Here is a 26,681-nt window from a genome sequence, read left to right as displayed (position 1 = left end):
GAAGTTTGACCTGAGTAAATATCGCCCCAGTCTTCCCCAGTAGTTTAGCCCAGATTCCTCTTGTCTTGCCCCCAGAAACTGTTTCATGTCTTCTAGTGCCCCCGAAACTGTTTCAGTCTGTTAGTCCCCATGAAAGAGCCCATTTTTGTAGTTTTTGTTGCAGAATGTTAATAATTTTTTCCGAAGAGGTATAAGTACGTACACATAGTATTGTGGTGTTGATTTGGTCGTACTGTTGTTTGTATAAGTATGTACCATTTCATACATCATAGTGTATTTACATTGTAACCCCATATTATGTAAACCGTAGTATACTGGTATTGTATTTTATGTATCGTACAACAGAATAGTATGCTAAATATTGTAGCGTACTTACTATATTGTATTGTATGTATCGTAGAACAGAATTGTATGTTATTTTAGCGTACTAACTGTATTGTATTGATATTGTACCCATGATGAAAGCATTGATTTGAATTTTTTTGAAAATATTGATGAAATATATAGACAAACAGTTGAATAAAAAAGTAACGTAAAATTTTTTTGAAAATTTTGATTAAAAGTAACGTTAAATATTTTGAATATTGAATCCAATTATGAAGTATAACAGTATGTTGTATTTTTTGCATGTATTCCTATAGATCAACAGTTTTTTACAGAATAACCGTTTTTTGTGATTATTGATTTGGTCATTTGAGTAGATGTGTAATGTTGTTGGTATGGTCCGTGTATGAGCTTAGCCCCGTATAGTCTGTGTGAGAGTAGTCCCTTGTTTTTCCAGCGAAGCCTATCTCTGTTGGTGTATGTCATGCCACAGGTTAGTTGGAGAAGTCATCCCATTGAGAAGTCATCCCCTTGAGAAGTGGCCCCGTGAAGAAGTGAAGAGGGAAACCGTGGAGAGGCCCCCCACTTCTGTGTTTTTTTCAAGCAGCCAGGAGAAAAGCTGTCACTTTTAGATTTGAAGATAGCGTTCTCTGTCGACACTGTTTGAGAATAACTGTCTTGAAGTGTAGAAGTTAGCCCCTGAAAAAGCCCCCCCCTTGTCTGTGTTGCCCCTTGTTTTTTTTTTTGACTAATCTATCTTTGTAGGTGTCAAAAGGATGCCAGAGGTTAGTTAAAAAGAGCCCGTGAAGTAGTAGTTGAAGTCCCCCCCCAGTGAAGTAGTTGAAGTCCCCCCGTGAATGAAGTATGTCTTTTTGTATCTGACATGTCACAAGTGTAATACTCGTGATGAAGGAAGTGTTGTTCAGCTATCTGTGAACACTTTCATTAGTAGTCGGAGCAAGAAATGTCTTATCCCGTGTGAGCTCATATAGGAACCAAATTTCAATATTGTTTGTGTTTGTAAGCCCCTGAGTATATCTAGAAGTCAAAAAGTATGTTGTTGTCTGTTTGTTTGTCTATCCCTGTTTTGTCTGGAAGTTTTAGAGCCCATTGTCTGTTGTCCCGTGTTGTCTATTAGCCCGTGTTGTCTATTAGCCCGTGTTGTCTATTAGCCCGTGTTGTCTATTAACCTGTGTTGTCTGTTAGCCCGTGTCCGTGCTGGAGTTTGATTTTTTTTGGCGAATAGTTAGTTGACCTCTCTTCTCTTTGTTGATTGAAAGTAGGCCAAGAGCAGAAGCTGTGACAAGGCTGGTGAGGTTAGGATCTGGCCGCGTTGAGTACAGGTGAAGCTTGCTTTCGGTCGATAAATGGAAGCGGTTGTTCGTCAGAACTGTCATACTTTCCAATGTCCCTTTGGTCTTCCCCTTGCGTGTTGCTTTCACCCCCTGTTTTGAAAAAGTAGTCCCCCGTTTTGAAAAATAAAGTCCACCCCCAGTCTTGAGAAATGAAATGCCCCCAGTTTTGAAAAGTAAGTCTATCCCCAGTTTTGAAAAGTAAAGCCCAACCCCCCTGTCTTGAAAAATGAAGTCTATCCCCTGTTTCGAAAAGTGAAGTGTAGCCCTGTTTTGAAAATGAAGTCTTTCCCCAGCTTGTGATTTGAAAATGAGAGAGTTGTCTAGTGAACGTTCATGAAAGGTTCTTATGTCCTGGATTGGACTGTTGATTGAAAACGTAATGATGTAGTGTTCTCTATATCATATGTTGCGTTCATTTCCCTTAGTCTTGTTTAAAAAGTTTGATATCCTGTTTGAACCCAGTATACTAGTCTTTTCGGTCTTTTGTTGTTGTCACACGTATCCCCCCTCCCCCCTTGTTAATATTGTCTTGATTTTAGTCCTTGTTGTTGTCATATACCCTTTTGTCTAGCCCTGTTTTGTTTGAATGAGTTGTTGAAGTAAGTTGTTGGTGAGATTTTGTCTCACTGAGGTATTTAGATTGGATTGTCTAAATCCTCCTTTTGCAGAACCGTTGCCGATAAAAGTCCCGTGAAACTCGCTAGGTGTTTAGAGTTTAAGCAGATGCCTATCTGCTGAGCCAAGAGCTCAGAAAGATTTTTTAGTTTTTGAAAACCAATCCTGGTTAGGCAACGAGGTGATGAGGCTGTGTCTGCCCTGCTATATGGTATATATTATATGGTATATATAGTATATATGTCACTTGTGTTACTGCAGTGGATGTCAGCGAGGTCCACACAGGGCACAAGATTATTTCTTTCCCAAGACACAGAAACTCTTGTCACCTACAGTTCTTTGTAGAGTCAAGAAACATTTAAGTCTACTCGACTTTAAAGAGTCTGGCGATTGATGGCACGCTAGCCCACTCCCTAACAATGATGTTTTTGTTTTTGTTTAATCCCCACTAGCCATTATTTAAATATTTTGGTATTGTTGTCCTGTCACACCCAAGATGTTAATGTTGGATTTTTTGTTGTTATCGAAAACTGAATAGGTAATCCAGTTTCCTCTCTTCCGAGGAGGCTATTGTAGCAGATGGATTTCTACTACAATATTTTATAAAAAATATCCATTAATTTTAATCCTATCCCAAGAAAAATATCAATTTTTCTAATTTATTTTGTCAGTTTAAATATCTTTAAAATTTCCTAAGCCGCTCCTGTTCGAAATATTTCAGAATATTTTCGCAACAAAGTAAAATCATAGGAAAGTTCCTATTTATTTGAGTAGCATTTACCAACTACGTAGATAGTTATTGTGAAATCATTCATTATTCGAGAATGAATCCTCTAAAAGGTTTGGTGTTTTTCCTTTAAGTTTTGAGCGATAAAAATCCCATGTTATTATTGGTCTGCATTTTGAAAGATCCTTGAGTTGTAGTTGACGATTGGTCAATAGTTTTGGCCGAACGATCGAGAAGAAATGCATCGTTTGGACGCGAGAGAGACGTGACGATGTAAAGTTAGTTCTAAAAGTACATCAGCTCTGTAAGCATCTTTTTGTTAGAACTCAAAAAGTCGCACTTTGCCGGCCAAAATGGTTTTCTTCTTATAGTAAAAGAACTAATGGATTTCTAACATGTCAAGGAATATAATGACAATAGTTTCACGGCATTTTAATGGATATATTATTGTGAAACAGTTCTATTGTTATGCAGTTTGATTTGCCGGTAAAAGAAGTGCGTGGTTTCCTGGTTCCTGTCCTTTATGTAGCTGTTGCTATTTTTATGATGTTTTGATTTGTTCATGTTCCAGTAAGAAATGCCCAGATGATATTATTTGGTATCGATTTTATCCAGTTTTGTAATGATTTGAATATCTTCCCCTCCCAGCCCCGTCTGAATGGAAAATTTTGAAGTTCCAAGTGTTGTGACATGGATTTTTGTTTTAACAAGGTATGATAATGTTTATTTTAAATAATTCACAAGTGGATATTATTGGTAAAGGTTTTACATAATTAAAAATGTTTGTTTTCAACATGGAAAATATATTATGTAAAGTAAATATTAGATGGCAGTGACATTTGACAGCCATGTCAAATTTTTGTTTTGGTACACTGCTAAAAATAAGGTTAAAAATTGTAAAATCATGTATTTTGTTATTATTATTCATTTCTGGTTTGAGAATGTGTCTATTCTCAATAAAAATAAAAAGGTATTAAGGTTTAAATAAACATTATAAAATGTACACATCTTTATTTCTGTAACCTCTTTATTTAAGAAAATTATTAACAGATATCTAATACAAGTGAATAAGTTTTAGAACAGAAGAAAATATAATGGCATAGAAGCCAAATGATGATAATTTGTAGCCCACTATAACCCCAATGAGGAATCTACGATGAATGTCCCCCAGTTGCTTTCCAGTAAGTACTCGATATGAGAATTTGAGGATTTTTCAAACGGCGTCCCAATTTGTTTAAATAGTAGGAAAGTCCTCAAGTCTGTGTAAGTATCCTTTGCTTATTTGGTTATGTAGTTTAGTCTTCTTTAAACCCTCCTACCCCTCCCAACGAATCTACGACCTGCCACCGCACAAAAAATGAGCTGCCGTTCGCATGAAGGTTTGCGTGTCTGTTCCTTCTGCTAGCCCCATTTCGACTCCCCAGTATCTCTATAGATAGTCTTTCCTTGATCCCATTAGAGCAGACAGGTAGAACGCTTCAACTTGCCGCTTTGCCGGCACTTTGCCCCTTTGACTTCCACCACAGAAAACCGACTCTTTGGGTATGTAGGTGCAATGGCAATAGCATGACGAGCAGCAGCGCGAGTGAGCTATTTACACATTCACGCTGCCCACTTCCCTGTCCAATTCCCTGTCGAACAGTGCTGAGTAAATCCGGTATTAGCGTGTCGTAAAGCTAGTCTGCAAAGGGAACCCGAAAGGAAAGCGATCACTAGGAGGACCAAGGATGAGGTGTAGAGATAATATTGCAGCAGATGTATGCACTCTAAATATTGAACAATCAGAGGAACTATTAATGGACCGTAAGTGGAAGCAGATCGTTGAGTCACCGAAAACACACCCGAGTTATAGTGTTAAAGAGAAGAAGAGAAGGAAGAAATCATCAGCTGAAAGGCGATCAACTGGAAGGCCAAGAAATCGGTTATCAGAGAATCACTGAAATAGGAGAGCAGAGGAACTAATTATGGACTGCTGCAAGTGAAAGCAAATTATTAAGTCAGAGTCAGCGAAGACACACAACTGATAAACTTGAAGCCCAGGAATTAGTCACTTGATGGTAATGTTCAATCATATTTATGTGCATAAAGAACAGTCAAATGAAGAAGATTAAGCCATTTTATGTTTTATTTTTCCTGGATATTCCCTACAACAGACGATACGACGTTATGTATCCTTATAAATTAACGTGCTATTATCTAACCTCTTGCAATTTTGCATACTGTTTGCATTAATCGCTAATCTTGCATTTTTTTTCTTGTTTATATACAAATATGCACACGGTCATGCGAACACATTATAATTAATATTTTTATCAATCAATATACACATGATCGTCCAAACTATTTTGATATAAATATCATGTTCAGCAAATTAAAATTAGCAAATAGATCCGAACTTTTCGGTGGTTTATGTAAGAGGTGTTTATACGACAGATACTCCGCAAGATTTTCGGTTCGTGATAATTTTTGCAGTGTTACAGATCATACACTAAAAGGGTAAGTTTTAGCCCAATATATCTGCCATTTTAAACATAGAAATCATCAACTGTCATTCGTTTATCCGCCCCATAGTCCTTGAGCTTGACCGCTAATATAGTGTTAGATTTTGAATAGAATGAGTGCTAGGATTTTGATGGTGATTAGAACAACATGATTACAGGGGGAATTGGTGAGTTAATTTTTAATCGACTTTTCAAGTGATATCTATAGTTTATGCCATAGTTACTTCTTCATTTGTTATTTCTTGTTCGTAGGAATTGTCTATTTCAGTCGGTATTCTTGTTGCATCTTTCATTAATTCTTGCATTTACTCTTTCCATATTCTTAATTTATCTTTCGTTGTAATCAAAATCTGGCCTTCGATGTCTACAACTATGCCAGTATTGCGTTGTTTTCTGGTTTTCTTTACCTCTTTAATATTTTTGTGCATATGGAAATCGTCATGTTTGCGTTGTAGTGTTTCAATTTCCATTCATTTTTCCATCAGCTATGCTTCTTTTGCCCTCTTTATTTCCCGTAGCATATTCTTATGCAACTTTTTGTATTCACAAACCACCTTCTTTCTCAACAAGGAGGTATAATCTACAATGTTTTGAAAACGAATCTACCCAGTTATCTAATGAGGCTGAATTTGAAATTAAACAATGTTTGTTACTCCTTACCAATTAATACATACAACGAAATCATTAAAGCTCTTGACGAAGCTGCAATGGATGCTATTGGTAGAGTAGTTGACTAGTATAAAGAATAGAAATGAATGGTTGAACAAAGAGATAGAAGATCTTGTGGGCAAGAGGAAAGATATGTATAATGTATAATCAACGGCAAAAACAGAGATCATGTACGGGAAAATAATTAAAAGCTGAATTAAAGATTGTTGGGAAAACGTTGAATGTCACAATGGCTTTCATACTGGTGGTTCTTGTATAGACATTGGGTGGAATGCATAAAACCTAGTACCTGCTAATGCTTTAAGTATGTACTATATTTTTAAAGATTTTAATACACTTACAAAGCATTTGCAAGTGTAGTAATGCTTTGTAACTGTAGTAAAATCTTCAAAAATGTAGTACATACTTGAAGCATTAGCAGGTACTACGTTTTATGCATTCCACCCAATGTGTGCTGCCTAATGCAAACAATAGGAAAGCGCCTGGATTGGAACACAGTATAGAGAAACACGTGATATTTATTGACCTTTAAGACATATGATAGTGTTCCTGACTATGGTTTTGCGTGTTTCCCTCTAAAAACATTAATTTTATTTAAACTGAAAGTTACTGTTCATTTTTTACATGCATCATTGAGCTTCCTGATCGTATACTTCACATAACCTTAACCTTTCTTCTTAAATAATCTTAAATAATGGCCAATATAATATGATAACAAGTGACAAGTGATAATGAAACTCTTGAAGGTCGGCTACTATCACTGAAGGTTACAAGAACATCTTAATATTTTTAATGGGTTTTTTTTGTTTTATTTGCAATAGGTTATGGATATTATTATATATACCGTGTTATAATGACCGTGATAAAAGTTATATCACCGTCTTAATGGCAATGGAAGAATTTTGAGAGTTATAATAACAATTTGATAAACTTCTTAAGATGATATCTTAAAACCCTTGTTTATTACAAATCTTTTAGCCAAGTACTAAAAACACTTCATAAACAATTAGGGCCACTTCAAATTTGAAATCAAACATTTTATTATGTTTGTGATTATTGGTAATAATCATTACTGGTTATTTAGCAAATACTTTTGAAATCTATCTATAATGATTTAAATTTCGGTGTATAATTTTTTTATTTGGTACTAATTTCATAGTCATTCGCTCGTGTACAAGCTTTGTGGGCATATGAAGTAGGTATATATTTAGATGTGAAGTAGTATTCTTTGACGTCATTTATCTCTATTTTCAATCGTTTGAACACATATAAAATGGTTTGAATACAGTGCAGTTTGTTTTCTACTAATTACCATCATTTTACTCGTCAGTTTGTTGATTTATAAATCCACTTCATTGCTTGTTTTGTTCACCTTTGAGATTAATTTCTGGATATCTTCTTCCGATTACCTAGTTTAATGTTTTTCTCCCTCCAATGCACATTCCTCTATTCTCTATTCCAATAATTCGTAGTTTTGTGAACAATCCATTCCCTAGATAAATTAAACAGAATGGGCGAAAGAATGCAACCTTGTCGTACTCCTTTATGTATCCAGAAACATCTGCATATCTGCTGAATAAAGGATATGTCTATATTATGTATAATATGTCATTGATATGAAGTCTCGAGTAATCTGACTGATTTTCATTGAATAGGCGTCCCGATTCATGTCTTTGTGGTTCTCGATCTCCTGATTTCGATATCCTCTTTAATTGTGTTTATCATTCTGGCATAATATTCTTTTATTGTTCTGTAAAAAATAATCGTGAAAATAATAAATTTTTTTGTAATGAGTGAAATGAATGTCGACAACAAATCAAGTATGTAATATAATCTGTTAACCCAGATACTAAAGTACCAACGGGCGACGTCAGGAAAATATTCCAACAATGCATCTCAGATTTCCCATATGTACTCTAATAAATACAGAGTATGGTATAAAACAAAAATGAAAATAATCGGTTTCGTTTTGATTCAAATCGAGCCTCTTGCCATCCTCTGACACCTACCGTGTTTCGGGGTCTACCCCTATCAAAGAGGCTTCGCAAGAAGACTGATATGAGTCAAATCGAATCAATCGAATCGCTTCTCGGTGAGTTTTGATTCAGATCAATCTTCTTGCGAAGCCTCTTTGACAAGGAGTAGACCCCGAAACACGGTGTCAGAGGAAGGCAAGAGACTTGATTTTAATCCAAACGAAACCGATTATTTTCATTTTTAAACTTTTTTGTATTGGACATAGAGTTTTGCATATACGTAGAAATAAAGCGGATGAAAATCGACTTTCATCGTAGATTTTCAATGAAGAATCGATGATTAAAAACAAATACGAAATTACAAACTAAAATGAAGAATGTCAACAAATAATATGTAAATTTAAACTATATATTTAATAATTCTGTTATAATAATTGTGACAAATTACCATCAGATAGTCATTATCAAACATTAACAGATAAGTGGTTAATGTCGTTTAAAACCAAATACAAACATATTTTTATCATTATCACAACTTAAATAAATAAATAAAATCCTGATCTAAATATGGAACACCATAATCACCATTATCTTTCCATTTGTTTTAAATAAAATTCCATTATACTAAACCGTGCCTTAAAGTTTATTTATACATAATATACAGTGCGGTGGAATAAGTTTTGCCCCCCTGTTAACTTGTTTATTTTAAGAATATAAGCAAAACGCTCGGACAGGTCGATTTTTAAACTAACCATAGTATATTATAGCATCAACGTTTCGAACTTTACGCGATCCCTCTTCAGGTGACAGCCATAACTTTGATTTTTTTAAATGGGAAAATACATCATGTGACACCTCATTTAAAAGCTCTTAAAATACTGAGTTCAAAAATGTATAATACTTTAATCCTGTATCATTCAAAAGAAACTTTTTGTTTATTCTAAGGGACTGTCAGCCCTCGGTAATAAGCTAATCTTTCATTCTGCGTTTAAATTTTTCAAAAATAATTATTACTTTTCTCAAAATTCGAAACAAATAAATGCGTTTAAAAAGAGTTCGACAGAAATTTTGGGCCTGTGATCTCGAAAAGGTTTAAAGTATTATACATTTTTGAAATCAGTATTTTAAAAGCTGTTAAATGAGGTGTCACATGATGTACTATCACATGATGTAATATAATATTACAGTATTCTCGATGGTCCAAAGTCCCTGAGAACTCCTATAATATTTATTTTAATAAGTCACAGTGGTGGAAAAAAGAGAAAATTTAGTGTGATTTTTAATTTCAAATATATCATTCAAAAGAAACTTTTTGTTTATTCTAAGGGACTGTCAGCCCTCGGTAATAAGCTAATCTTTCATTCTGCGTTTAAATTTTTCAAAAATAATTATTACTTTTCTCAAAATTCGAAACAAATAAATGCGTTTAAAAAGAGTTCGACAGAAATTTTGGGCCTGAGATCTCAAAAAGGTTTAAAGTATTATACATTTTTGAAATCAGTATTTTAAAACCTGTTAAATGAGGTGTCACATGATGTACTTTACCATTTAAAAAAATCAAAGTTATGCCTGTCACCTGAAGAGGGATCGCGTAAAGTTCGAAACGTTGATGCTATGATATACTATGATTAGTTTAAAAATCGACCTCTCCGAGCGTTTTGCTTATATTCTTAAAATAAACAAGTTAACAGGGGGGGAGGGCAACACTTATTCCACCGCACTGTATAATAGATCATCGGAGTGTTGTACATAATAAAATAAATTTTAATCTATTGTACTTTTAATCATTATACCTGCTATTCAGTATGTTCACTACTCGAAGTTTAACAATACTACTCAAATACAAATGATTTGGTAATAGAATTAAGATACCGTTTTCTAAAATATCTTGTAGGTACTATACTTTTTGTTGTTTAATATACACTCCGCGTCAGAGAAAACGGGCCACTCAGAAAATTAAAGAAATTTTTATCTTTTTATTTTTTCCCCATTTATGATTTCCTCATTTATTTTCTGATTCATTTCCTCGATAATGTGTTGCCACCGCAGTTCTGGGTGATACTCCTCATTGGATTTGGCATATAACTGATCACGTTTTAATGTCTCTTTGGGTAAATGTGGTCCATTCCTCAATTAGAGCCCTTCAAAGTTCTTCACGTATTGTTGAATCAGGTATGCGACGTCTTATATGCCTTTTGAGCAGGCTTCATATATGCTTAATAGGATTTAGGTCCGGTCTTTGAGCAGGCCGGTCCATTTTTAGAATACCAACCTCTTCAAGACCCAGCCTCTGGCATCACATGCTGTAGGATCTCCAGGATGGATCTGTGTTAATCTGGATCGGGACAAGTCTCCAACAGGACAAGATCCATGGGTGCCTCAAGAGAAATTCCTGATCAAAACATTGCTGAGCCACCACCAAGAGCAACACAGTTTGACCAAGTTCAGGAAGCATAACGTTCTGCAGCTTTTCTATGGACCTTTTTTTTCCATATTTTTCATAAATTGATATTTTGCTCATCTGTAAACAATATTTTTTCCAATTGTCTGTTGTCCAATTGAGGTGCTCACGGGCAAATGCAAGACTGCGTCTTTTGTGAGCAGCAGTAAGTAATAGCCCCGTTGCTGGACTGCAAGCTGTCACAGTTTGTTCTCTTAACATTCTTTGATCAGTAGAAACGCTGATTGCTGTTCCTCGAGCTTGTTGAAGATGGCTTTGGAGCATTCTAGAAGTTCGGTTTCGCAATGCAACAATAGTATTTATTCATTCAAAATGAGAGGTCCCCGAAACGTCTAAAAATATATTCAAATATCTTATTAATTTTAACTTATAAACTCAGAAATTTTACAATATAATTATAGGTATACATAGAAAATTCATGGTCAGGAAATACCAAACACAAAACACGTGTTTAGACATGTTTGTGTGATAACTCTAAATTTTAGTTTAGTTTGGTGAAATGGTGAAAAAATTGCATTACATAATAGCATTATCAACATTATCACTTTATTATTTATTATTCCAAATACACAATATAACAAATTTTAATTAATTATTGTACAGATTTAGCATTTTATCTCGTTGATGTTTAAAGTACATCACGCAGTTATATAATATATACGTTTCGAACAGTACAATACAAATCATTTTTATTACAATAATTAGGCTCATCAGCTATTAAGATTATTAACGAGTACAATCTTTTTATTTTTATGGTATCACAACTGAGTTTAATATAACATTGAACTCTGTATCGATCTTTCTTTTGTTTAAATTCGTGGTTTTTTGTGGTATTTATCTTCAAGAGCTATTACTTTGTCTTTTTCGTTGATATTTTCATATCGAAATTTGTATAGACAAGATATAGTTATAGTATGGACAAGATATAGAGTCTTTGTCACTTTGTCCAGTGACAAAAGACTTGTTTTTATTTGTATGTTGATTGAATTTTATACCTTTATGTATTGTTTTATCTCACTTTTTTGCGATGCTGTCAATATATCATTATCATCAGTGGCATCACAGGTCTTTATGAGCCAAAATTTTCTTCAGAATAATCCTCCATTTGCCTTATCTTTGGCTACTCCTCTTATTTATCTAACGTCAATAGATTTTAAATCATGCTCAAGGTTGTCTTGATACGTAAGTCTCGGTGATCATCTTCGGTCAAAAATTTTTCTGGCTGTTGTACCTTCCTCTCGCCTGTATGATTACATGCCCTATCTATCTAAGAGCCTAATAAATTTTACAACGTCAGGTTCCTCAAAACTGCTATACAACTTAAAGTTGTATAGAAACCGGTTCTTTTGTTCCTCCATATATTCTCCTTAGGATTTTTCGCTCGAAATGTTTAAGCAGCTCTTGGTCACGTTTACGTGACCACGATTCTGCTCCGTATGATAGCACTGGCCTTATTACTGTTTTATAGACGGTCTAGGATAGCCTTGTATTTGGCGCCTCCCTCATGAGTGCCTTGAGTGCTGCTACGCTATCCTAGAGGCGCTTCAACTTTGATCTTGCTTTGAAGTTGAGTGGCTGTTCTCCTTCCCCTTCTTCCTTTCTTACGTTTTCTTTCCTTAGAATCACCTCCCTCATTTTATTTTATCGGTTCTTCTGTCTGTTCGCTACTCCCTCTTGATATTTTTCTCTTCTCTTTCTTTCCTCCTCTCTCTTGGTTGGCCGTTGCTCTCTTCCCCCGTTTCGCTCTTATCGTCTATTATTTTCGTAGAGAAAGCAGAACTTTCTTCCTTATTCCCGCTAATCTCTTTTCCGTCTTTATTTTTCTTTTTCCTTTTCATCTTTCTTTCCACGAGTCGGGTAGAGCTGATCGGTCCAGTGGGGAAATGCTCCCTTACCCCACCAAGGCTGTTTTCCCCTCGCATTAGCCATCTCCCTTGGACATCGCTTGTAGTCCATTATATTACCCTTGGCCATGCACTTCTTCGGCACGATGCTGTTACATCTTGAGGTTGGGGTGAAGGTATATTGGAATGCTGTGTGCCTGCCTTATGCATATCCGTTTGTTTTGAGCGGTTCCTTCAGTAGGTATATGAAGGTGTCCATACATTCCAGTTCTAAATCATCAATTATTATTCCTCTAGGTTTCTAGTTGCCTGATCTAGTTGGTATTTTGAATATGCGTGGGCTAACACTACTGGATGTGAATGAACAATCCAAGAAAAGGATCGTCACAATCGTATAGAAATCCTAAAGATAATTTTGTCTGAAAGTATGTCACGTACGTTATATTTAAAACGAAGGTAACAAGATTTTTTTCTGAAATAAAACATATTATTCTAACGAACTACTTAAATATAATTTAAAAAGGATTAAGATAATAGTAAAAGGAACTAGCCTACGTGCTGTAATTAAGAAGCAATTAACAGTTAATTACCCGTTCGATTTTATTGTTTATGTTTACGTGCGTCTATAAAGGCATTTAAATTAATCGTTTAATGTGGAAAAACAGATTTTATTTAATTTGTAATTGGTTCATTGTTTTTTCGTTATTCAGAAATTAACAGAAATTTACAATGTAGTAGTTGTCCATGTGTGTCAAGACAGTAATTAACTGTTACAGAACAAGTAACAAGGTAGTTTGACACAGAGAAGTAAAACAAATGCTGAACATTTAAAATTATTCTCTTTTAAGATAGTCTCGATGAGAATTAATTGAATTCTTGTGTTATAAATACTCGTACATTCCTTTCCAAAGCCACGCACTCATGCACATTCAAAATTCTTACCTCACGAGACATGCATGTTTTTAAAGTGCAATCGGACACCCATCTGAGGACGATTGACACCTGGTAAACCCAAATACGAACTCTCCCAATGCTCCCCAGACACTTCAAAACTTTCGGAGTACTCCGAACAACGTTCAGTTCGGCGACTCTCAGAACCCCAAAATCCTGAATTTTAAATTGATCTTCTTGAGAATCTTCTTCTTTAGTGCATGAAAATTCTGCATACACTAAAAAACATTGATCTCGCAGTTTATTTATGATATTATGGACGAAAAATAAAGAAGTCACTTGATGTATGATCAGGACTGAAAGGTGGATGATCATTGGTTTTCGCCTTCAGAACTAATCCTGTGTTTTAAAAAAACTGTCAGAAAATTACATACAAACGACTCAGGAGGTATTGAACCAGGTGAATACCAGTCTAAAACTTACAACTAAAATTTTGCAAGATGGATACATATGTCTGAATCTATCTCTGAATGGATGATGTCTTCTGAATCTTGGAGTCGATGATATAGTTAAGTCCAGAAAAGTGGCGTAGCTAGAACACGTGTAAAAAATGCCCCCGGGGACCCAGAGAAAAATCTTGTACAAATGATTTAAAGGGACAAGAAGAAAAGGGAAGGTGAAAATGAGAAGCAGACTGTATGCGAATTGTGGACAGGCCATAAACCATCACAAATTGTAGCAGCTGATAATAACATTGTCATGACATTAAACCGCTTTTTAGCGATTTGCTGTTGTGACCATGCATGTTGTCTTCTTTGGGGAAATTAACATGTTAAATTTTCTGGCGATTATATTACATTGGTGCAGCATACGTTTTAAATCGTCTTCACTTTGGGAGATTATTATTGTATCTGTTTTTCTCCCATTTGGTATCCTTTTTTAGTTAGTATTTTTTATTATTTCATCCATGATCAGGTTGAGAAATAGAAGTCCTCAATTGGGTCATTTAGTTCTTCTTCTACTTTTAATTTTATTGTGTTGTTTTGGCAGATATTTTCGATCGTTTTAATTATTATTACGAGGTATCTCTCTTGCGTACAATACGTGGATGACGTTTTTTAATCCAACCCTGTCAAATGCCTTCTTAAGGTACAATAATCATAAATATGTCCGTTTGCTGTATTCTAATGATTTCTCTTGAACTTGTCTCATTACATTATAAATATAGCGTTAGTGTATGATCTTCCCAACCTAAATTCTATTTATTAATAAGTATGTAATATAAAAAATGAATAACCATTTTCAATTTCGTTGCAACACGAAACTACAGCCGCATCATTATTCTAGTCCAATCAGAGAGTGCAGCAAGCACCTCTACCGGTTTCGAAACTTATTAGTTTCTCATCAGGAGGCACGTATGCTGCTCTCTCTGACCCAACTAGGACAAACCCCGACGTGCAGTCACGGATTGCAACGAAAGAAATGGCAGGGATGACCTAGCGGCAACTGCCAGCAAAAACTAAGTTTTCAATCTAATAGCAACATCAAAAGATGTTACTCTACATCCTACCAGACTGAAAATGATGCAAACCTTCTCTGGTAACACCTCCGAGGCTTCTACAATTTGCAAGCCATAACGGATGCTGAGACTAAGGAGAATGAGGGAATTTTACAATTTATAATTCACGTCCCATCTGCTCAGCGCGGTATGTAATAATACAAGTATGTAATAATTATTGTGGAAGTACAAATCTTTCCTATAATAGGTAACCGGTAGTTGAGAAACTTAAAATTAAACATAGAAACATAGAAGGTTTTAACGGGTGACTCACTAAGCAATTTTCTCCCAATTAAGGAAAAATTTCGTGAAGGTAACGACGCTAATTTGATTTTCACAATAAATACCCATTACCGCAACGAACGTTTGAAGAACACGGTTACCGCAACAATGTAAGGTAAATCTCTTAAGAGCTAGACTAAAGACTGTTCCAATTACTAATCGAACGACTAACTGTATCTGATGGCCTTCACGGCTTCTAAATTACTTTTGCGTAGAAAAGTCCGTTACTTCAATGACTCTGACTCGGATTGGATTAATGAGTAATTTACGTTTATTGTTATTTTTTTGGTATTAGTCCATGTGGTGAGACCGCTCCCGTCTGAAAAAATTTCTGATTCGGTTTCTTTGTGGATTCCTAAAATGTCCCCTTTAAACAAATCTGAAGGGTGCCGGGCAGAAATTGTTTAAACAATATTTTTAAACAAATACAAAATATCAGGTTTTATTGGCCTGGAACATATATTTTTAGGATTTTTGGGTCATTTTAAACAAGAAAGGTATCTTGTAATTTTTCTTAAAAATTGATAGTTTTCGAGTTATAGGCGATTTAAAATCTGAAAAATGCGAAAATACGCATTTTTGAGGCTTAAAAACTCATATTTAAATTAGTATTTTTGAGGTTGCCAGATACTTAAATTGAAGATAAAACATTTATCTTCAAGATTCTGAAGAGTGATCGCGTCTAGCCTTAATTTATACCGTTGTTTTTTAATTGATAAATATGCGTGTTTATCCGATTTTTTTGCCGGTGCGGCGCGCTCTATTTCAAAAATCTCCTATTTTCCCCCGAAAAATATTTTTTCTATATTCTTTGGGATATTCTAAATAAAATAAGTTTCCTGACATTTTTCTCAAAAGATGTACTACAGTACTGACTACAGTCCAAAACAACATACACTATTGTCATGTGGCGCGGCGTTCGTGTATTACTCGCAAATTAGATAAGGGACATGAAAATATTCTGTGGTTGTTGTCATGGATATATTAATGATTTTGTAATTTTAATCCGATAAATAAATAAATATTACCTTTAGATAAGCTGTTATACAATGTTAAACAGAAGTTTCCAACAAATAATAATTATTCTTCTTTAATTAAACAATAATATTTGTTTTGGAAGATAAGAGTGTAAACAATCAATGTTGTTCTGTTATTCTAAAAATGCAGATCAAATATTTGCATTCCAAACAGTACAGTCGATTGTCCAAGAGAATATTTCAACATCGGGAAGGTAAATGTATCATTAAACATTTATAATCCATCAAAAATAACAGGAACACAAACAAGAAAGTGATCTGAAGTGATCGTTATTTTTAATGGATTTTTTATAGTCTACAAACGAAGTAAAATTTACCCTTCAAATTATTTTATAAAACTTATGTGGAAAGTGGAACAAAAATAGATTTATGTAAAACAAAACTTTGTCTGGAGGTTTTTCGTTTAAATTAATTGTCTGCTGCAGATTAAAAGTATCATGCTTTTGTATACTTCTTCTTTTGGCATCATAACCATGGATGAGTCTTTCTGTCTGGCTATGTCCTTCCATGCAGATCTCCCTTGTGTCCTTCTCCTCCATTGTCTTATATTCATGGTTTTTAAGTCTTCTTCCACGTCATCCAACCATCTGGTTCAGGGCCTTACTTTAGTCGGAAAGATAGAAGCGGATTTTGTGCGTGATAAGTAATATGGAAAAACTATACGGGGATATGTTGAATTAGTTGTGTATATGACTTTCACCAACGGCCGGAAACCAGAGTGGGGGCCGAGGGTAGTTATAAGGGGTCAAAGTCGCGGTTTTTATTATTTTTTTATGACCCTCATGATCGATAGAGTGCACCAAAATTTGGGAATAAGTAGGTCATGACGTACCTAAGTAGAATCTCTAGGGGCGCAACGCTGCGTGGCCGACAAAGGGGTGGGGGTAGGGGTGAATATAAAAAATATAAAGGTTTTTTTCGACGTTCGTGATTGAGATAGTGGACCAAAATTTGGGAATAAGTAGACCATGACATTACTAAGTAAAATCCTCAGAGCCGGAAACCAGAGTGGGGGACGAGGGCAGTTATAATTGGTCAAAATCGTCAATTTTATTATTTTTTTTGTGACGCTCATGATCGAGATAGTGCACCAAAATTTGGGAATAAGTAGGTCATGACGTAACTAAATAAAATCTCACGGGGTGGCCCGCTGCATGGCCGACAAAGGGGTGGGGCAGGGGTGAATACAAAAAATATAAGGGGTTTTTTGCGACGTTCGTGATTGCGAGAGTGCACCAAAATTTGGGAATAAGTAGACCATGACATAACTAAGTAAAATCCTCAGAGCCGGAAACTCGAGGTGGTGGACGAGGGTAGTTATAAGGGGTCAAAGTCGCCGTTTTTATTATTTTTTTTTGTGACGCTCATGATCGAGATAGTGCACCAAAATTTGGGAATAAGTAGGTCATGAGGTAACTAAGTATAATCTTCAGGGGTGGAACGCTGCGTGGCCGATAAAGGGGTGGGGGTAGGTGTGAATATAAAAAATATAAGGGGTTTTTTGCGACGTTCTAGATTGAGATAGTGCACCAAAATTTGGGAATAAGTAGACCATGACTTAGCTAAGTAAAATCTCCAGAGCCGGAAACCAGAGTTGGGGATGAGGGTAATTTTAAGGGGTCAAAGTCGCAGTGTGTATTATTTTTTTTGTGACCTGGCACAACATTTGTCCCCCACGCAGCGTTCCGTTCCTGGAGATTTTACTTAGTAATATCATGATCTACTTATTCCCAAATTTTGGTGCACTATCTCGATCACGAACGTCGCAAAAAACCCCCATATATTTTTATACTCACCCCTGCCTACCACCCCTTTATACCCCAAGCAGCATTCCGCCCCTGGAGATTTTACTTAGTTACGTCATGACCTACTTACTCCCAAATTTTGGTGCACTATCTCCATCATGAGCGCCACAAAAAAAATAATAAAAACCGCGAATTTTACCCCTTATAACTACCCTCGTCCGCCACTCTGGTTTCCGCCTCTGGGGATATTACTTAGCTATGTCATGGTCTACTTATTCTCAAATTTTGGTGTACTATCTCAATCACGAACGTCGCAAAGAACCCCTTACATTTTTTTATATTCACCCCTGCCCCACCCCTTTGTCGGCCACGCAGCGTTCCACTCCTGGAGATTTTACTTAGTTACGTCATGACCTACTTATTTCCAAATTTTGGTGCACTATCTAGATCATGAGCGTCACAAAAAAATAATAAAAAACGGGATTTTGACCCCTTATAACTACCTTCCTCCCCCACTCTGGTTTCCGGCTCTGGGGATTTTACTTACTTATTTCATGGTCTACTTATACTCAAATTTTGGTGCACTATCTTAATCACGAACGTCGCAAAAAACCCCTTATATTTTTTATATTCACCCCTACCCCCACCCCTTTGTCGGCCACGCAGCGTTGCGCCCCTAGAGATTTTACTTAGGTACGTCATGACCTACTTATTCCCAAATTTTGGTGCACTATCTCGATCATGAGCGTCATAAAAAAAATAATAAAAACCGCAACTTTGACCCCTTATAACTACCTTCAACATATCCCCATATAGTTTTTCCATATTACTTATCACGCACAAAATCCGCTCCCAGCTCTTACACTACTTTTTTCGTCTTCGTATCGACTTTCATTGTAATATTTTTTTTGCTGTTTTTGCATCTTTTTGCCTCTGGACATATCCCAGTCATGATAGTCTTTGACTTTTCACAAATCTTACAATAGCATACCCTTTTGTATACTGTTACTTCTACGTATTTCTCAAACATGTTTCCTTTACTTCTTTGATTTCTTTCATTATTTCTTGATGTTTTACTGTGTTTCCTTTCGTTTCTATTCGAATATTTGTTTCATTTTCCCCACATTTTCAGGATTTCGTTAGTCATCTACGCTTAATGAGTTTTATTGTTCTATTCTCCAATGAATCTGTTGTGGTTGGGGTCTGAGGTAATTTTATTTGTTATGTCTACCCATATAACTTCTTTACTCCCCTTTACGATTCCTTAAACACTATGTGATTCATTCTTTAATTTTGTTAAACATGGTTAGTTTTAAACCATTCTATGTCTATTCAATTTGTTATGTCTATTCAATTATTACTTGTTCTCTTTGGTCTCACTTTTATAACTGATACGCCAGTCAATGGGAGAAAGAATAGGATATTACCTCCGAATTCTATCCTACTGCATGGATTTTAATGAAATTTTGGGCCTAAAATCTACTTATCTCCTAATTCAAAGTCTACCCTATCCCGAAGTGTGCTTTTATCTTGGGGGTGGTTCCCACCCCTTTTTAGGGGTGGAAAAATTTTTGGTTAAAACTACCACGGAATTCGCTAGAGAACCTAATTCTAAGCAAAAACTGTTCTATAATTTTTTTTGAAAACTCAATACTTTTTGAGATATTCGTGGTTGAAAATTGGCCATTTTCATTGAAACATAATACTTTTTCGAACGGTTTTTTGCGAATACCTTAAAAACTATGCATCTAACTAAAAAAACTATACTAAACATTTTTGTAGGTTATAAAAAAACAAAGAGACACTTGCCTTCATAAATCTTCTAATTATAATACAAAAAGAGATATGGTAGGTGAAAATAGTTTGTTTTTTGGTACATTCTCAAATTGGTGTATTCAACTTGAAATAACAGAGAAACGGTCGATTTTAGGTGTATATTGCCACTAATACCTTTCGTGGTGCTTGAAAAGACCTTTAAAATGAGCTATATTAATTTTAACTATTTATAATGGGAAATAAGCCACAATATTATTAAAAAATGATTTTTATTTTTTTTTACTTAGAAATTAGGATTTACTGGTTGTGTTTACCAAAAATAAATTTTAATAATAATTTTAACTTATGAAAAAATGATGATAATACGTGTAGGTATCAAATATATTAAAATATGTTGACGTTTTTATTGATCGTCTTTAATATCTGAGAAAATAGAGTCTTCGCTACTACTCTTTTCATCAACAGAGATTATTATTTTCCATCAAAAAAAAAAAAAAAAAAAAAAAAAAAAAAAAAAAAAAAAAAAAAAAAAAAACCATGAGCTATATTAAAGGTCAATTACATTAAGGGCCGGTTGTTCGAACGCTAATTAACAATGATCACTATCAAATATTTAATTACTGTCACCAACTGTCAATGTCAACTTTGATTGAGATTTAACATAACAATTATTAACATAATTGATTAACTAATTTCATAATTGTAATCCATAATTATGTTTTCAGCAACCCAAACAAAGTTGACATTGACAGCTGGTGACAGTAATTAAATATTTGATAATGATCATTTTTGATTAGCGTTCGAACAACCGGCCCTAAAACTAAGCGAGATATGCTGCAAACAAAATTGATAACTAATGTATTTTAAGAAAAAATGAGAAGTAATTTTAACCCCCATCCACCAAAACGTAAATGTATCGTTTTTCTTCCACAATACCTTTTATTATAGTGTTATTTCTATGTTCGAAAAGTTGGACGGGTTTAAAATGAATGGTTTAAAAAAAAAAGATCAAATTATAGAGCGCATTTTTAAATTTTCTTAAAAATCTTCCTTTTTCTCCATGTAACTTGAAAATGATAATACATACAGTAACGAAAAATAAAAAGGAAATTTTTATCTGAAAAAGCCCTACATTTTTGTGTGGTATCTTTTTCGACTATCTCTTATCTTTTTCGAGTTACATGGAGGAAAAGGAAGATTTTTAAGAAAATTTAAAAATGCGCTCTATAATTTGATCTTATTTTTTTCAAAAACCATTAATTTTAATCTTGTTCAACTTTTTGAACATAGAAATAACACTATAATAAAAAGTATTGTAGAAGGAAAACGATGTATTTAAATTCTGATGGATGAGGGGTTAAATATACTTCTCATTTCTTCTTAAAATACATTAGTCATCAACTTTTTTGCAGTTTGAATGTAATCGACCTTTGGTATTGCTCATTTTAAAGGTCTTTTCAAGCACTACAAAAGTTATAGTATCATTATACACCTAAAATCGACAGTTTCTCTGTTATTTAAAGTTGAATAAACCGATTTGAGCATGCAGCAAAAAAACAAACTCTTCTTACCTATCATACCCCTCTTTGTATTTTAACTAGAAGATTTATGAACGAACGAATCTCTTTTTTTCTTTATAACCTACAGAAATATTTTATATAGTTTTTTGTTAGATGTATAGTTTTTAAGGTATTCGCAAAAATCCATCCGAAAAGGTGTCATTTTTCAATTAAAATGGCCAATTTTCAACCACGAATAACTCAAAAAGTATTGAGTTTTCAAAAAATAGTTATAGAACAGTTTTTGCTTAAAATTAGGTTCTCTAGCCTCTTCCGTGGCTATTTTAACCAAAACATTTTTCACCCCCGAGAAGGGGTGGGAACCACCCCCCAGATAAAAGCGTAGGATGTAATTGTAATGTAGTAGGATTTAATTCAGAGCCAAATAACACTGTTTAGTGTAAAGTGCATGATTTGAGTGAACATTTTCAGCGGGACAAGCTTTCAATGGAAGCAATACCGTAGAAATTTCTATATAAACAATATATTTTAATGCCCTGACTATAAAAGACCATGAGGCAGATGACCGATGGCATCTGTTTAACAGAAAAATGGTTTAAATTAAAATGGAGAAAATTAAAGAATTTGAGACTAGTTTGCATTATGTACTTATTCGATGAGAGGCCTGTAAATACGGACTCTAAATGTCATGTGTGACATTTTTATAATTTACAAAAGATTTAAAATTTCTTTTGAAAAACAAGGTTAGTGTGAATAAGGTGATGAGTGTGGTATAGTTATTTGCACAGAACGACAGAATTAGTGTATGGTACTTATCAAAAAACTGTTTACTTATTATAGTGTTTTAAAAGAAGAGCCTAACAGTCAGTTACCTTTACAACCTTTACGAAGTAAGTTTAGATTAGAAATGAAATTGAAATATGATATTTTTTATCTGGAAGATAAATTTGTGTAAATCCTAACACTATTTATTATTCCCATTGTGCATATGTCTTTGTGTGTGTGTGTGTGTGTGTGTGTGTGTGTGTGAAAAATGGCTTGGATGCGGGTCCGTTAGCCACTGCATATGTCTTTGTTCTCTTTATTTTCATTATCCTGGTGCGTTTTCGCTGAAGCTGAAGATATTATAAACATCTCTTTCCAGATTTACTGTTGGTTTAGGATTGGCCATGAATGACGGATCTGTAGTATTTAGCTTTTCTGGTTCTATGGGGTTTTCATCATCATCACATTCATCTTTACTAATACTCTGGGCTAATTAGCAAAATACAAGGAAAAGTTATTTACCAGCAATGTTGTTGCTGGAATCGAATCTTATTATTGTATGTATTAATAATATAGGTATGCAAAGTCCGCAGATAGAGTGCTACTTTTTTTATAAACAAAATGGCGCTCGAAAATCGTTTTTTTTTTTCAATTTTTGCTCTATAACTCTAAAGATTTTAACTACACCAAAAACACCCAAATAAAAATTCACTGCAATTAAATTATGCATAGAGATCTGTTTTTCCCGATTCACTTCGACGAAAACTTTCCCCGGAAAAAGCGGGTTTTTCCAACAAAATCTTTAATTTTCAACTAAAATTTTAGATAAGTATTTGTTAATCAATAATTAAATAACTTGGTAATGTGAAAGCCCTTTTCGTATAGATTATAATTCCAGAAGCCGATGGAAATTGAGTGAACAGTTTAGCCACAATTGAATTGTTAATTAAAAATTTACGGTCGCTATAATAACGACAATAATTATGATGCATAAGAATAACTATGATTTTTTCATAAAAAGACACTATACCTATCTAATGTATTTTACAGAATTAAAATTGGACTATTTAAGCGGCCTCAGGAATATTTTAAAATTATAAACAATTTTTTGGCTTATAAACAAATAAAATATCTCGGGAAATATTAAACTAAATTAAATTGTGAGAACGGTATTCGAAAAACAGCGGCAGGACGCTTTTTATAAAAGAAAAAACGTTTAATTGTGACGAGTGGTTCATGAGATACAACCGGTCAAAGTTGACCGGAATTTACGGCAAAGATATAAACAATAGGATCATAATTTTCAAAGCATCACCTTTTTATTTTTGTCCTCTTTCTCCACACCAATTTTCATATCTTTAAAATACTCATAACATATATTATTATAATAAAAACTATCGATAATACGTGTGAAAATTGCCAAAAATAGCAAAATTCCAATCAAAAATTAGGTTGGAGAAAATGTAACCCTCAAAGATCAAAATCGGTATACGTTAAAAAAATGCATTTTCTCGGCTTCTCATGAAGTAATTTCCTTCATTCTTTTTTTGTTCCCTAATAACTCGAGTAGAGCCATCGAACTAACTCATTATTAAATGTCAAACTTGCTCTTGTTTTGTTATAATAGATTAATTTATTTAAAAGAACAGAAAACTACATATTTTTTCCAGTTGTGGGCTTTTTTTTTAGATAAACTTACTACAAGTGTACCTTTTTAAAGTTAAAAACATAAATATTCTTATTTGAAAGCTGTATAATTATTTAAACAATTTTTATTTAAACAAATTAAAATTTTGTATTATAATAAATAAATTAATTTATTATAACAAAACAAAAGCAAGTTTGACATTTAATAATGCGTTAGTTCGAAGGCTCTACTCGAGTTACTTGGGAACAAAAAAAGAATGAAGGAAATTGCTCCATGGGAAGCCGAGAAAATGCATTTTTTTAACGTATACCGATTTTAAACTTTGAGGGTTACATTTTCTCCAACCTAATTTTTTATTGGAATTTTGCTATTTTTGGCAATTTTCACACGTATTATCGATAGTTTTTATTATAATAATATATGTTATGAGTATTTTAAGGATATGAAAATTGGTGTGGAGAAAGAGGACAAAAATAAAAAGGTGACGGTTTGAAAATTATGATCCTATTGTTCATATCTTTGCCGTAAATTCCGGTCAAATTTGACCGGTTGTATCTCAGGAACTACTCATCATAATTAAACGTTTTATTAAACGAGATATTCTATTTGTTTATAAGAAAAAAATTCTTTATAATTTTAAAATATTCCTGAGGCCGCTTAAATAGTCCAATTTCAATTCTGTAAAGTACATTAGATAGGCATAGTGTCTTTTTATGAAAAAATCATAGTTATTCTAATGCATCATAATTATTGTCGTTATTATAGCGACCGTAAATTTTTAATTAACAATTCAATTGTTGCTAAACTGTTCATTCAATTTCCATCGAGTTCTGGAATTATAATCTATACGAAAAGGGCTTTTACACTACTAAGTTATTTAGTTATTGATTAACAATTACTTATCAAAAATTTTAGTTGAAAATTAAAGATTTTGTTGGAAAAATCCGCTTTTTCCGGGGAAAGTTTTCGTCGAAGTAAATCGGAAAAAACACGTCTCTATGAAGAATTTAATTGCGGTGAATTTTTATTTGAGTATTTTTGGTGTAAAGTTAAAATCTTTGGAGTTATAGAGCAAAAATTGAAAAAAACACGATTTTCAAGCGCCATTTTGTTTATAAAAAAAGTAGCACACTATCTGCGGACTTTGCATACCTATATTATTAATACATAGAATAATAAGATTCGATTCCAGCAATAAAATCGCTGGTAAATAACTTTTCCCAAAAATGGTCTATTCTCCGATAATCAGCCCAGAATATAACTCATTGATTTTTATTCCTTGTCTTACAGCGCTTATTTTCCATTGGAATCCGGGTTGTCCCACCTATTTTTCTTCTTATACTGATACAATTACCTTCTTAAGTCATGCTGAGCTCGTGGAGTTGGTTTAACAAGGACGATCAGACTGAACAAAACATCAAAACATCACCAAACACCAAAACTGAGACTTTGTAAGTATTCAATACAGCAAATTGTTTAGTTGTTTAGTGTGTAGTACAAAGAAATTTATAAAAGAATTCACAAATTTCATCATCAACAGCTATTCCATCAATCGTCGAATGTAAGCTTCCCTTAAATGTATTCATCATTTCTGCCATCATCAGCCATTCACTTGATGTCATCAATCCATATTGTTTGAGATTTGCATCTACTTCTTTTGCCAGCCGTTGATCGCTTAAAAATTTAGATGGACATTAAAACCTAAATAACTGAAGTGGAAAATTGATTACTATATATCTAAAGAGCTATAATAGGAGAGAAAAGGTTTTTAAATGGACGGAATTTTTCTCAACCACTTAATATTTGTAGATGATGTTGTTTTTATTAACATAAGCATCGAAGAGCTGGAATTTGTGATAAAAATCTAAAGAAGTATCAAAACAGACTTTAAATGAATCCCAATCAAATCAAAATATTAAGCAGTAGTCAGAATAATATTACCATTAACAACACGCCAATAGAAAATTCTTGACATCCCCTTAACGCAACATCAAGTTATTCTTCTTTTCCTTCCTTCATGTAAGCAATTTTGCTTTATTAATTGCCTCTATGAAAGATTAGGACTCTATAGCGGTACGCTTTAATTACTGTCTATTTTTGCTAATTTTATTTTTTTAATTTTTGATAACTTTTCTCAAAACGAAACGGCATCGGTCATTTAAAATTCATATGTGATATACAAACCATATGCCGTTGATTTCGAGAAACGAAAGGTTATCCTTAAACAGATTGTGTAAGATTAATGTTTCTTTCAAGGAAACACTTGAAACAGATTGTGTAAGATTAATGTTTCTTTCAAGGAAACACTAATAGGTTACGATGTCCCAGATCGCCACACTCTTTATGTCAACTTCTTAAAATACAAAAAAGCTTCTCATCTCTTAAAAGGCAGAGGCAGTAATTTATGGGCCATCTGGCCATTATTTCAAAACCGCAAAACCAGTTGTCATAAAAGTGGTGGTCCGGAGGCCAGTCACTACACAGCATGCAAACGATGCAGACAAACCGTCGGCTCGCTGACAATCAACCCTCGTTCGAGATATAAGCAAACACACAGCTTGTTCACCCAAAATAAATAAATATATTACTGTTCGTCGTTACACTTATTTTTATTATTTTTAATTAATTCCGTCAACCACACCACCAGAATAACTCCATCTCTTGCGCGGTCGACAATACTTCTTCTATCACTTGGTGATTTGTCTTTTGCTATTTTAACGATGCTTGTGTCCGACATTCCATTGATGTGACTGTTCGATTCTCTTTTTTTTTCTAAGTGACAACTCGTTTATACCCTGTACATTGCATTTTGTTCTGATCTCGTCAGTTCTTATTCGGTCTCTCAGTGTATTTCCTGTATTTCTTCTGAGTAATATAATTTAGATATAAGTATCTCTTACTTCTTTTCAATGGCTCCATAGCTGGACAGTTTAATCCCTAGGTACTTTATTTTCATTACTTGTTCAGCCCTAGCTCCATCATTTTCA

The 26,681-nt window shown here is 34.0% G+C and overlaps 1 protein-coding gene across 10 annotated transcripts in view; it reads left to right on the top strand.

Moving 5' to 3' along the window:
- The window catches only part of LOC114331404 (NADP-dependent malic enzyme), a 178,749-nt gene that overhangs the window by 94,311 nt on the left and 57,757 nt on the right, over positions 1 to 26,681 (top strand). Inside the window, exons 1-2 of one of the 10 annotated variants that reach the window (XM_028280987.2) lie at positions 5,372 to 5,517; positions 24,985 to 25,145. The exons of 6 other annotated variants lie outside the window; for them this stretch is intronic. In XM_028280987.2, coding sequence (XP_028136788.1) covers positions 25,060 to 25,145 — 86 coding nt within the window. In that variant the 5' untranslated portion in view covers positions 5,372 to 5,517; positions 24,985 to 25,059. Of the gene's footprint in view, positions 1 to 3,591; positions 3,733 to 5,341; positions 5,518 to 24,984; positions 25,146 to 26,681 lie in introns of those variants that run through there. 3 more of the 10 variants (XM_028280988.1, XM_050660949.1, XM_028280985.2) reach the window with 3 other exon arrangements.

The sequence above is a fragment of the Diabrotica virgifera genome, chromosome 9 (genome assembly GCF_917563875.1).
Source record: "Diabrotica virgifera virgifera chromosome 9, PGI_DIABVI_V3a".
In the NCBI taxonomy this organism is placed as follows: domain Eukaryota; kingdom Metazoa; phylum Arthropoda; class Insecta; order Coleoptera; family Chrysomelidae; genus Diabrotica; species Diabrotica virgifera.
This window is presented reverse-complemented; position numbering and strand designations above follow the sequence as displayed.